General features: G+C 60.3%; 1 protein-coding gene across 12 annotated transcripts in view; it reads left to right on the top strand.

Annotated features, from left to right (window-relative positions):
• Positions 1-4,727, top strand: part of KDM4B (lysine demethylase 4B) — a 133,614-nt gene extending 128,887 nt beyond the window's left edge. For 10 of the 12 annotated variants that reach the window (XM_028125998.2, XM_028126006.2, XM_028126004.2 and 7 more), the window contains 4 exons: positions 98-526; positions 856-975; positions 1,496-1,588; positions 2,728-4,727. In XM_028125998.2, the coding sequence (XP_027981799.2) occupies positions 98-526; positions 856-975; positions 1,496-1,588; positions 2,728-2,904 (819 nt within the window). In that variant the 3' untranslated portion in view covers positions 2,905-4,727. The remainder of the gene's footprint in view (positions 1-97; positions 527-855; positions 976-1,495; positions 1,589-2,727) is intronic. The other 2 variants (XM_088017897.1, XM_028126002.2) reach the window with 1 other exon arrangement.
• Positions 4,728-12,475: the final 7,748 nt, after the last annotated feature.

Genomic DNA, 12,475 nt, shown 5'->3' with positions numbered 1-12,475 from the left:
CCCGATGCCAGCCGCGGGGGCCACTGCCTTGCAGCCCCAGGTCTCGAGGGCCTTTCCGGGGAGACCTCCCAGCCCTGTTTCGTCTGTGTCCCCCCAGAAGTGCGTGTACTGCCGGAAACGGATGAAGAAGGTGTCGGGAGCCTGCATCCAGTGCTCCTGTGAGCACTGCTCCACGTCCTTCCACGTGACTTGCGCCCACGCTGCCGGGGTCCTCATGGAGCCGGACGACTGGCCCTACGTTGTGTCCATCACCTGCTTCAAGCACAAGTCAGGGGGCCACACCGTGAGTGCCCCGCCCGCCCCCGCCCACCCTGCCGCCACCGCCTGTGAGCTGACGCAGCCCCGTGCCCGCCGCCCGCAGGTCCAGTTCCTGAGGGCCGTGTCCTTGGGCCAGATGGTCATCACCAAGAACCGCAACGGCCTCTACTACCGGTGCCGGGTCATCGGCACCAGCACGCAGACCTTCTACGAAGTGAACTTCGACGACGGGTCCTACAGCGACAACCTGTACCCGGAGAGCATTACAGTGAGCGGCGCGGGGCGGGCACGGGGAGGTGGCCCCGGGAGGTTGCCCAAGGCCACCTGCAGGGGAGGCACCGCCCTGTTCTGCAGACACAGAGCAGAGGGCAGTCAGTTCTAGACGATTCTGCAGCCGGGTGTCCCCCCTGCCCTGGCCCCGTGCCCACACGCTCACCTTGAGAGTTCAGGCCCAGCATGCTCCCTGCCTCCTCGCCCTGCCAGCACCCAGCACGTAGCACGGATGAGCATGCCAGGCGTGGCGTGGGGAGGCGCTGGTGCCCCACCGAGGTCAGGGGCCCCAGGGGCCTCACCTCCTGCCGCCTTCTTCCCCTGCAGAGTAGGGACTGTGTCCGGCTCGGACCCCCGCCCGAGGGGGAGTTTGTGGAGCTGCGGTGGGCGGATGGCAGCCTGTACAAGGCCAGGTTCATTTCCTCTGTGACGAGCCATGTCTACCAGGTGAGCGGGCGCCTGCCCTTCGGGCGGAGGGGCCGGAGGGCCCTGGACAGCTCCTGTCTGCCCCACGTAAACGGTCAGGGCTTGTTACACGTTTAAGCTGGAAGGGGCCTCAGTTGTCCGCTGTTTTTCTCATAGAGGTGTCTTCCCAGTTGGGTGTGGGAAACAACACACGTAACATAAGATTTACTGTGCTAAGCATTTTTAAGTATACGGTTCAGTGCGCTGATGTTTTATTTAACCTGGATGGTTGTGAGTTTCTTTCCATGACTGTGGAAGAGAAATTACTTAGTAGGCTGAAATCTCGGAGGGAAATCACCCACATTCCAGCCGCCAAAGTCAACGGCTGCTCATCCTCAGCTGTTCTGCTTTCTCTCGTGTTTGCCGGCACCCATATCTCTCTGTATTGTACCTCTACACCCCTTTTCCTCTTGCTGCCCTTCCTTGAGTGCGGACGCCCCACAGCGGTGCCCCTCGGCGGGAGGCAGTGGAGACCACCCCTGAGAACTGCATCCCTTTGCAGGTGGAGTTTGAGGACGGGTCCCAGCTGATGGTGAAGCGTGGGGACATCTTCACCCTGGACGAGGAACTCCCCAAGAGGGTCCGGTCGCGGCTGGTAAGTGGTGTGGCAGAGCCAGGTGGGGGCGGCTGCCCCCCAGAAGCCCTTTGTGGTCCTCAGGGAAGTGGCCCGTCCGAAAGGCCTCGGCCTCCCCTTCGTCCTGCTTCCCGGGAGGGAACCTGGTCAGTGGCGGGAAGGACGGGTTGCAGGGCCGGTGACAGCCCCGCCAGGAGGAGGCAGACCCGCGGGAGCCCGGCCCCCCGGCCATCGTGCTCCGCGGCGGCTGCCTGAACACAAAATCCGAACTCCGACGTTGGCGGCGCCAACAGACACGCTTTGGCAAAGCTCGACCCTTTTCAAAGGGAACAGTGAGTCCCAGGGTTGAGGGACGGTGACTGGCCTTTTTCCCCAGCCCTTCTGCGGTCGTCTTTCTTTCGTGTCTGATCCAAAGGCAAGGTTTTGAGGTGCAGGCAGCTGTGGTGGCCGGTGAACGAGCTCAAAGTGAGAGCCGGTGCGAGTCGCACCGCTGACCTCAGGCTGGAGGTTCCCGCAGGGAAGGACGGGGCTCGCCAGACGCAGCCAGGCTGCAGTGCTCCCCCTAGCCCCCATCGGGCGGGACAGACGGGGCTCGGGCCGCCCGCTGTCCCGGGGGCCGGTGGCCCCTGTCCCCGGGCCCTGCCTGCTGGGAGGCTCACACGCAGGACTCGGGGTTCGTGCAGAGGCAGGAGCGCTGAGCAGCCACCCCTGGCGACCGGTGTCACTCTCAGAAGGTCACTGGATGAGGGACAGTGGCGCAGGGCCCTTGGCCCCCAGCGGGGTGGGCGTGTACCCCCACCGGGTGCCCGGGTGGAACCCCCCCGGTCAGTCTGTCGGGGCTGCTTACGGTATGGACGGCGTTTCTCGCGGTTCTGGAGGCCGCACCTCCGAGGTCAAGGTGTGGGCAGAGTTGATGGCGGGCGACCGCGGCTTCCGGTTCACGGACGCCTCCTTCTGGTGTCCCCTCGTGGCTGGAGGGAGAGGGAGAGCTCCGTGGGGTCCTTGTGATTAAAGGGCACTGACCCCATTCCCAAGGGCCCCCCACCTCTGATGCCGGCACCTCGGGGGTAGGGCTTGGACAAATGAATCTGAGGGGACGCAGCCCTTGGGTCGGCAGCCGCCCGCTGCCACGCTAACCTGTGTGCTGTCGTCTCCTGCAGTCGCTCAGCACGGGGGCACCTCAGGAGAACACCTTCTCGGGGGAGGAGGTGAAGGCCGCCAAGCGCCCGCGGGTGGGCACCCCGCGCGCCCCCGAGGACTCAGGGCGGAACCCGGACTACCTAGCGTTCATGGAGAGCCTCCTGCAGGCGCAGTGCCGGCCCGGGGCCCCCTTCTAGGACAGCCGGCCGCCCGGCGACCCCTCGGCCCAGCAAGGCAGGCGGCGGCGGGCCCTGGCGTTTGCTTGCTGTGAATCCTGACCTCGCCTCCTCCGGCCCCGAGAGGCTACCTCCCCGCGCGGCCGCCCCGCTCTGCGGCGACAGGAGCGAGCAGGACGCCGGCCCGCGGCCCGGACTCAGGGAGCAGGGCCATGCGGGCCCCGGGGGGGGGGGGGCCGGCCGGGGACTCGCGCCACCCCCACGACTCAGATTCGTAAACCATGTCAGCTCTTCTTCTCGAAAAGGTGCTACTGCATTGCCTGCTTCCTGAGCAGCCTTTGAGATTGTGACTCCTGTACATACATCACCTTTGTGAGGCTCTTTCTATAAATACCTATTGTTTAAAAAAAACACACACAAGAAAAAAAGGAAAACAGAGACCAGGAAAAAAAAAAAGAAATCCCCAAAGTTGTTTTCTAGATTTGTGGCTTTAACAATGAAACAAAACAAAACAAAAATGTTCTTTTTCTCAGAACCGAGATATGCCGAGGGAGATAAAAGCATCTCGTTTTTTGTTTGTTTGTTTGTCGTTTTAAAACCTCGCTGGTCTCGGCGAGCGGCAGGGAGGTGCCCGGGAGGCCGGGCAGGGTGACCAGGACATGTGTCGTCGGCCTGGGCGGCTGGTACCGTCTCCTTGGCCAGCGCCAGCCCCGTGGCTCTCTGCGCCAACAGGAGGAGGTCAGCCGCGCCCTTCGGGGGTCCAGGAGCCCCCCTCTGGTCCACGCACGCCTTCACAAAATAAACAGTCTCTCTTCTGGTTTGCTCCATCTTTTGCTTCTATCCCCTCATGAGAACCACTGCACGGCTGCGGCCTCCAGTGTCTGCAAAAGGGCTTGGTGCCCACGGAGTGTCCCCCGCGCCGCCCGGGCCTCCCATGGCCCTCCCGGCGGGTGCATGGCTGGCTGCCTGTGGCCGTCTGGGGAGGGGCGACGCGGGGCCACGCAGGCCTCCCGGGTGGCCCGCGTCCAGCCGTTTCCCTGTGTGGGCGAGGCCTGTGTCCCCGGGCTCTGGCCACCCAGGTGCGCCACGTGCGCAGGGGCACCCACCTTGGACCCCTGTGTCCCATTTGGGAAGCATGGATTTGTGTGTCTGGGGGACAGCAAGAGAGAACCAGACCCGCCTCCTGAGAGCTGGGGGTCAGATTTGTGAGAGCGTGCCTGCGAGGGGCTTGGGACCCCCGCCCCCCGCTGTCCTGCCCTGGGCCCGACAGCATAATTTTGCTTGTGTAAAAAAAAATTAAAAATTAAAAAAAAGAGTGTTCTGATGGCTATCAGGCCAGAAAGAACTATTATAAGGAGAACGGAAAGAATGTAAATGAGCCGAGAACCTTTCATTTGCTTGGTGGGGGGCGGGGGGGCAGGTGCCCTGGAGCAGGGCGGGGGCGGGAGGCCTGGAGGGGAGCCAGCAGGGGTGTGGGGGTTTCCCCCTGCACGCAGCGGCTCCACCCGATGCGGCACTGTGTTCATATGTAGTTTGAAAATGCTATTTATATTGTAAAGAGAACAAAAAGCGGGCTGGCCTTCTGGGTCAAGGGGGTAGGGGCCAGACCCAGGGGGTCTTTCTGGGTCGAGGGTGCCGTGCAGACAGGCCGCAGCTCAACAGGGGGAAACGCCCATCTCCCCACAAAGGTATATCCGCGTCTATGTACAAAAACGAAAAACAAAAAAAACCCACCCACCCTGATTTTTCTCCCACCCGAGATTAAGGATGCGCTGTATTTTTGCCTAATTCCCCTGCCTCTAGGTTCATAATGAATTAAAGGCTCGTGAGCACTGCGAATTACAGTTCACTGTCGTGGCAGCGTCTTCATTTCTGGGTGGGCACCGGGAGGCGAGAGGGTGGTCTCCCCGCCGGGGGGTGGGGGGCGGGCTGCCTGCTCCCAGACAGAGCTGAGGGGAGGCCTCCGCAGGGCCGGGCAGGGTGGGAACGCAGCCTGGCCCCTCGGCTCCTGCTCCCGGCCTCCTGATGGAGGCAGTTCCTTCCCCAGCCCACAGCTGTCGCGGCTTGTGTCCCCGCAGACCCTTCCCTGGAGGCTGTCGGGCTCCACTCACAGGTAGGCTGGGGGCAGTGGTGGCTGGGGCAGCGGTGGCTGGGGCAGCGGGTCCCCTCTGAAAGACAACTCTCTTTGACCCCTTGCTTGTCTGGGGCCAGTGGCCACCCTCCCCCTGCTCTCCTGACCACCCGGTTCCAGTGGCGTCTGAGCCAAGGAGCACGCCAGACCACGGGGTCGCCCAGGCCTGGGGTGAGACGGGGCCCCCTGCCCTCATGGATGTGCCACTCATCCCGCAAGTCCTGGGCGTGTGGCACCAGTGAGGCGGGTCTGATCCCTGTTCTCGTGCAGCCAACAGGACTGGGAGAGGCAGCCAGTAAGTATGGCTCATCAGGTGCGGTAGAGCAGAGTGGAGTCTTGAAGGAGACGATGGAGTGTCAGCAAGCATGGTCCGTGCAAAGGCCCTGGGGGCAGGACCAGGCCTGTGTGGTTGGAGCAGAGTGGGGGAGGGAGAGAGAGAGGAGGGGAGGGCAGGGAGGGGATGGCGACGGGTCGTGCAGGGCCTTAGGGACCCCAGGGAGGACTTGGGCTTTTCCCTTGAGGGAGGAGGGAGCCCTGAAGGGCTGTGGGCCAGGAAGGGCAGACCTGCTTGGGGCGCTCATGGGCCCCCTCCGGTGGCCCCTATGGGGAGGCTGGCGGGGAAGGGGGGTGCGGTGAAGGTGGAACTGCGCTGAGCACCTGGGAAGGCGGTTTTGCCGCAAACTGGGATGGGGCAGCCAGGGGCGGGGGAGACCAGCTTAGACCCGAGTGAGGACCCCGCATGAAGACCCACGACTGAACGCACCAGTCTGGGGACCGGGGAGGGTGGTCCAGGGGGCTTTTTAGGAGATACCAGCGGGCGGGTGATGTATTTACTGGACGTTTGAGGCGGGGACCTGGGACTGGACCCTGAGGAGCTGGTGCAAGACAGTGGGGGCGAGCAGCCAGTGGCCTGGGGACCCCAGACGGGGGGGTGCCCGTCTCTGGGCCTCGGTCTCCCTCCCCAGCATGGGTGTCCTTGCAAGGTGGTTGTACCCTGAGCAGCAATTTCCTTTGATAAAACCTTCCGGCCACCGCAACCCGCATCCCACGTCTCACATCCTCCTCTTCAGGGAGCCCCTGCCTCCAGCATCCTCTCAACAGCTCCAGGACTCAGTTTCCGCATCTGTTACAGGGCCCTCCGTGGCCCTGACTGGACAGCTCAGCATCGTCCCCGGGGGAGCCTCCCGGGGGCCTGGCAGCCACGCTCTGTTCTCAGCCCCGGGGAGGGGGCCGCCGAGCCAGGTGGCCTGGCACGGCCACAGAGGGCCCACTGCCTCCCCTACTCCGATGTGCAGCTGCGCAGAGCCCATGGGGGCCCCGGGGGCCCTGGGCGCCGGGGCCTGTGCCGGGCCCTTCGAAAGAAGCCCGAGGACCGGGGAAAGAGCTGCTGCTTCTCGGAGTTTGGGATTCAGGAAAGCGGGGGAACCACGGAACAGCTACGACACAGGCCCCCACGGACCGGAACAGGCCGAGACGCAGGGTACGCTGTCAGAGAGGATGTCCGGGAGACCCTTCTGGGAGCTGATGTCTGAAGGATCTGACCCCTCGAGGGACGGCCCCTCAGAGAGACTCCGGAAGGGTGCACAGTGTGGTGAGTACACTGTCCTAGGACCAGGCTCGGCCACCAAATCTGCTCTTCCACCGGTTCAGGTAAATGAAGTTTTACTGGTGCACAGCCGTGCACTTAAGTTGTCCTCTAGGTGGCTTTTGCCCCACAGGAGCAGAGCGGAGCTGTGGCAGCGGAGACCGGCCCGCCTGCAAAGACAGACATAGTCAGCATCTGGCGTCCTGCTGAAATGTGCTGCTGCCAGACCTAGAGTGTGCGGGGAGGCTGCGGTCGCCACGCCCCCTCCGTGGCTACTACGCGATCACTCCCCCGTGGGGGCAGCCCGCCCGGCCCAGACCCGTCCCGTCTCTCAAAGGCCCCCAGTGAGGCCACCTGTGCCCTAGCCCCCCCACTCCCTCCAGGAGCATGGTGGAGAGAGAGACTTGGACCAAAGACCCCCCCCTCCCGCCCATCCATCATCCATCTGCTGGGGGGCTCTGGCCTCTAAGCCTCGGCACCCAACTGTGGCCCATGCCCAAGCTCTGCAGGCTGCCCCCCACCCTCCAAGTCACCACCTTTGGCAAAGAAGGACGGGCCTCCATTGGCCTCCGCGGTCTGGGACCCCTGCTGTCACAGTTCGTGGCTTTTATGATGGTGCTGGAATCTCTGCGTGGCTGCTCTCTGCCCCCAACCTCGTCGCCAGCCTCCCCCCACACCTCCCAGGCCGCCCGCCACCCCGGTGAGGCCCCTCGGGGACAGAGCGTCACAGCCTCCAGGGAGAGCAGCCTCCCAGAGACCCCAAGGCCCCAGAGGCCCGGCGCAGAAAGCTGGGGGAGGGATGCCTCAGAGCGCTGGGGGCCACTCCCGCCCGCAAGCATTATTTATGGATGAGATTTACTTCGTGCGTTTGCTGTTAATGGAGAAAATAATTATTTGCTGCCACAGGCAGCCCGAGGGACTACGCATGGCGGCGGGGGCGAGGCCAGGGACAGTGAGGGCCCAGATGCCTGGCATCCCCTCCGTGTAGCTTCCATCCTGGCCACTCAGCAAGCGACAGGGACAGTGACGCCCTCCCAGCAGCCTGCGCAGGGGAGAGGTAGGAGGGGCCTCTCCCGCTCACCCCCCCAGCCCCAGCACCCCTTTCCTATAGAAACACAAAACCCAAGACGTGCGTGGGAAATAGGGTGTTTGAAGTCGTTCCTGTGGCACTCGGACCTTCCGAGGGGCCGCTGGACACTCACGGCTCTCTTGTCCCCAGATGAGCTTCCCGGGGCCCTGGTCACCAAGGACCATGAACTGAGTGGCTTAGAACCGCAAACACATATTCTCTCGAAGTCCTGGGGCCCAGTTGTCTGAGATCCTGGTGTCACGGGGCCCCCTCCCGCCCCCCCCAGAGGCTCCCGGGGAGGACCTTTCCTGCCTCTCCCCGCTTCGGGGGCCCCAGTGTCCCTTGGCTTGTGGCCGCATCGGCACTTGACCGTCTCCCTGTGTATCTACGTCTTCCCTGCGCTCTGTCTCCCATGTCCGTCAGCCTTTCTCATGTAAGGGTACCAGGCATGGGATTTAGGGCCCACCCCTCTAACCAGGGTGCTCCCCCCATCTCAAGACCCTAAACTACATCTGCAAAGACACTTTTTCCAAATAAGGTCAGAGGCACTGGAAAGTAGGGCGTGGGCATATCTTTTGGGGGCCCCCCCAGCCAAGTCACTCCAGCACTCTGTCCTCCGCCACGAACCTGATGGTCCCTGCTGGGGGATCCCACCCCACGGCCACCCCATGACTGTCCCCCCAGGTGAGTGTGAGCCCCGCTTGTGTAAGGACCCGCCATGCTGGACCCAGGGCCTGGCAGGTGGATCTTTGAGTCCCCGTGTTGGTGGGTGGGCTCCGGAGAGCCTTGGGAGGCTGGGCACCTACAGGGCCAGGTGGGAAAGGGTCCCAAGAAATGGGGCGTGGGAGAGAGTAGCAGGGTGAGTGGGTGACCTCTGGGCATGCCCTTCAGAATAGCTCAGACTGACGACAGCACAGTCCTGTGTCACGCACCCCACATGGTAGCTGATTCAAATCCGGGTGTGGTGGGAATCCCAAAATGGAAACCACATGAACTACGCATGTGCTACAAAGGGTATTTTGAAACTAGTGTTTTGCCTGGATACCGTTTGGCTAAAACCAAAGATACCAGGCGCCTGGGTGACTCAGTCGTTAGGCGTCTGCCTTCGGCTCAGGTCATGATCCCTGGGTCCTGGGATCGAGCCCCGCATCGGGCTCCCTGCTCGGTGGGGAGCCTGCTTCTCCCTCTCCCCTCCGCTTGTGCTCTCTCTCTTGCTCTCTGTCTCTCTCTTAAATAAATAATAGAGCCTTTAAAATTTTTTTTAAAAAACAAAGATAACTACACAGCGACTCTGCACTCTAGTTAGAAAACCATGTCCCTGCAGCTTAGCCATCCTGGAGCTGCTTTCTGTAAATGCAGGGGTTGGACAAATGGGTAAATTAATGGTACACGATGAGGGCCTGGTCTCTCCGTCAGAGAAAGAAATCGCAAATAAGTCAAGGGCTGGGAGGAACTAGAAATGAACCTTGTCCTGGCTTGGAATCAGGCGTGTCGGGACAAACTCACGGTTTTCGTACTCGGAGAGACTGTAGGTGTGGACAGATGGACAGGCAGCACGGACAGGCACGGAAGTGAGCATAGGAGTGTGCACGCACGGGCGCCGTGATGCCCACAGCAGTGAGCACACTTGGCACCTGGACTCTGGCTTCTAAATACCGTCCTGCCATACAAGAGACCAGAGCTCATCGGGGAGATCATTCACTGTATGTCTGGGGCAGGGAACACACAAGACAAATTTGGAGCATCTTGTGTTGGCAGAGAGCAAGGAAATAGCCAGAAAAGGACACGGATGCCTGGAAAGGCCACTCCCAAGGGCCAAGGCCAGAATAATTGGAACAAAAAACTCAGGGATGGTAATGGATTATAACCTACAGAATAAAATAAATAGCCAAACTCCTATATTTCTTTATTTATTTTTAAGATTTTATTTATTTATTTGAGAGAGAGAGAATGAGAGAGAGAGCACGAGAGGGAAGAGGGTCAGAGGGAGAAGCAGACTCCCCGCTGAGCAGGGAGCCCGATGCGGGACTCGATCCTGGGACTCCGGGATCATGACCTGAGCCGAAGGCAGTCGCTTCACCAACTGAGCCACCCAGGCGCCAAACTCCTATAAATAATTGAATGAATGAATGGGTTAGGGGGAGGAGAAGGGACAGCTCTTCCTTGCAGATCCTAATTACTGAACAGAGGAGGGAAGAGAGGAAGGGTGTTTACGTTCAGGTCGTTTGCCTGCAGTCACTCCCCAAATGCTGATGATGCACCTTTCTCGTCCTGGCTCCGTTCCAGGAGCTTGGGCTACCCTGCGAAAGAAGACAGGGAAAAAAATAAAACCTCCCTGCCCACAGGAGCTCACAGCCTCTTGGGAGGCAGATGGGGGCCGGGGGGTGAGTGCATAGAGGGCATTCAGGGTCTTGCTCAGAACGTGACATTTGAGCAAAGACCCGAAGAAAGTGAGAGAATGAGCCGCGTGTACATCGGGGGGACGAGAGCGCCATGTGGAGGGCACAGCCCGTGCAAAGGCCCTGGGGCAGCATTGGGTTTGGCGTGTCGGAGGAGCAGCAAGGGGGCCCATGTGGCTGGAGCAAAGTGAGTGAGGGGGAGAGAAGGAGGAAAGGAGGGTGGGGAGGGGGAGGGGAGACAGGTCCTGCAGGGCCTTGGGCTTCCCTCCCCCAACCGAGGGAGGTGGGAGCCCTGGAGGGCTGTGGGCAGAGGAGGGAGAGACCTGACTCTGGTGCGCACGCGCGCCCTCTGGTGGCCGCCGTGGTAAGGACGGATTGTCGGGGCGGGGGCGAGGGCAGGAGCCTGGAGTCTGGGATGGAGGGGACGGCCCTGGTCAGGGCAGGAGATGATGGGGCAGAGCAGGTGGAAGCCGAGAAGAGACCATTCCTCGGGGTTAGCAGCGTGGAGGTCCCTGCTGACCCTGAAAAGGGGCATCAGGGTGGGGCAGGGGAGTGAATGTCTGGTTGGAGGGAGGTCCGCATTTTCAAACACAAAATTCCCTTGTTCTTTGGTGAAAAGTAACACTCCATTATACAGATGGAACGTAATTTTAATAAATCAATCCCCCGTTAGTGGACACTAAGGGTGTTTCTGGTTTTTCCCAATTAGGAGCCATGCTGCAGTGAAGCAGGTTTTTTTTTTTTTTTTAAAGATTTTATTTATTTATTGAGGCGCCTGGGTGGCTCAGTCGTTAAGCGTCTGCCTTCAGCTCAGGTCATGATCTTGGAGTCCTGGGATCGAGTCCCGCGTCGGGCTCCCTGCTCAGTGGGGAGTCTGCTTCTCCCTCTCCCGCTTCCCCTGCTTGTGCTCTTGCTCTCTCTCACTCTCGCTCTATCTCAAATAAATAAAATCTTTAAAAAAAAGATTTTATGTATTTATTTGAGAGAGAGAGAGTGCATGGGAGGGAGGGGCAGAGGGAGAAGCAGACCCCTGCTGAGCAGGGAGCCCGACGCAGGGCTTGATCCCAGCACCCCGGGATCAGGACCCGAGCCGAAGGCAGATGCTCAACTGACTGAGCCACCCAGGCGTCCCCAGAGTAGGTTTTTGGTACTGGTGTGTACATGTCTCTCTAAAATATGTTCCCTTCAAAAGTGTGGGGTGGGGATTGGGTGGAAGCATCTGGAATTTCATTTTTAATTCCTTCAGCCAGGTGACCCCCCTCATGCCCAGTGTCCCGCTGTGCCATGCGGGTTAATGCCACTTCCCAGACCTCCCGGATGGAAGCTGTGACCCAGCCGGGGACCTTTGTCTACGGGATAGGTGAAAAGCGGCACCCAGCCATGGCTGCAACATTCCTTCGCCTTCTAATGAGTCGGGTTGAGCATCGTTTCACGTGATTGATTAAAAGCTTTTTGTGAGAACTGTCTTGAGACGTGTTATTTAAAAAATTCCCCAATGACCATTCCCGTCGGGGAGAGGGTTGGTTGGAAGTTCAGGCTCTCTCCACGCCATATCAGACCCACTCGGCGCCACTCCCTGAGCCCCGGGCCAGGGGCCACACCCAGGGCCACTCTTCTCTTACTCGGTTCTGTGAAATTAGAAAAACCAAGCCCATAATTACTGTGCAGAGAGAGTAGTGGCGAGCAGCGGGTGGCTGGACGTCAGCTCAGACTAGGACCCAGAAAACACAGACGTCTTGCCAAAGAGCTCTTTCTTGCCACCCCGCCCCCGCACAGCTAGAACGGGGGACCTTCCCATCAGCGGGGGCAGCCACACACTCCGCACCCCAACTTTGGTCCCACTGACTTGCAAAGAATCCCACATTTGGGAATTGGGGTCTGCTGAACATTTGGGTGTTTTAAAATTTACGCCCTGGGGCGCCTGGGTGGCTCAGTTGGTGAAGCGTCCAACTCTTGATTTCGGCTCAGGTCATGATCTCAGGGTCGTGGGATCAAGCCCCGTGTCTTCGGGCTCCATGATCCTCATGGAGGCTGCTTCTCCTTCTCTCTCTCTGCTCCTCCCCCTGCTCATGCTCTGTCTCTCTAATAAAGACATAAAATATTTTTTAAAAAAGCTTCTCTTTCCCTTTCCCTCTGCCTCTCCCCCCCCCAAGTATATATATATATATACACACACTCCCTGATGAATCATCCGTCTTGTGCCCCAACCAGAAAAGAAAATCACCCTATATCATTGAAGGCTCAGACGTCTGGTGACAGAGCCATTTATGCAAAGGCTCAGCCTCCGAAAGAAACCCCAACTTGTTCTCGGAGTTGGGGTTGTCAGCCCCAAAGGGGTGGCCCCCCGCTTCTCCCAGTGGTAGAACACCCCCCCCCCCCGCCCCAAGCCCCATCTGAGATAGCAGCCG

Source organism: Eumetopias jubatus, unplaced genomic scaffold, assembly GCF_037043125.1.
Source record: "Eumetopias jubatus isolate StellerSeaLion01/CBP00866 unplaced genomic scaffold, mEumJub1_p1.0 scaffold_1, whole genome shotgun sequence".
NCBI classification, from domain to species: domain Eukaryota; kingdom Metazoa; phylum Chordata; class Mammalia; order Carnivora; family Otariidae; genus Eumetopias; species Eumetopias jubatus.
This window is presented reverse-complemented; position numbering and strand designations above follow the sequence as displayed.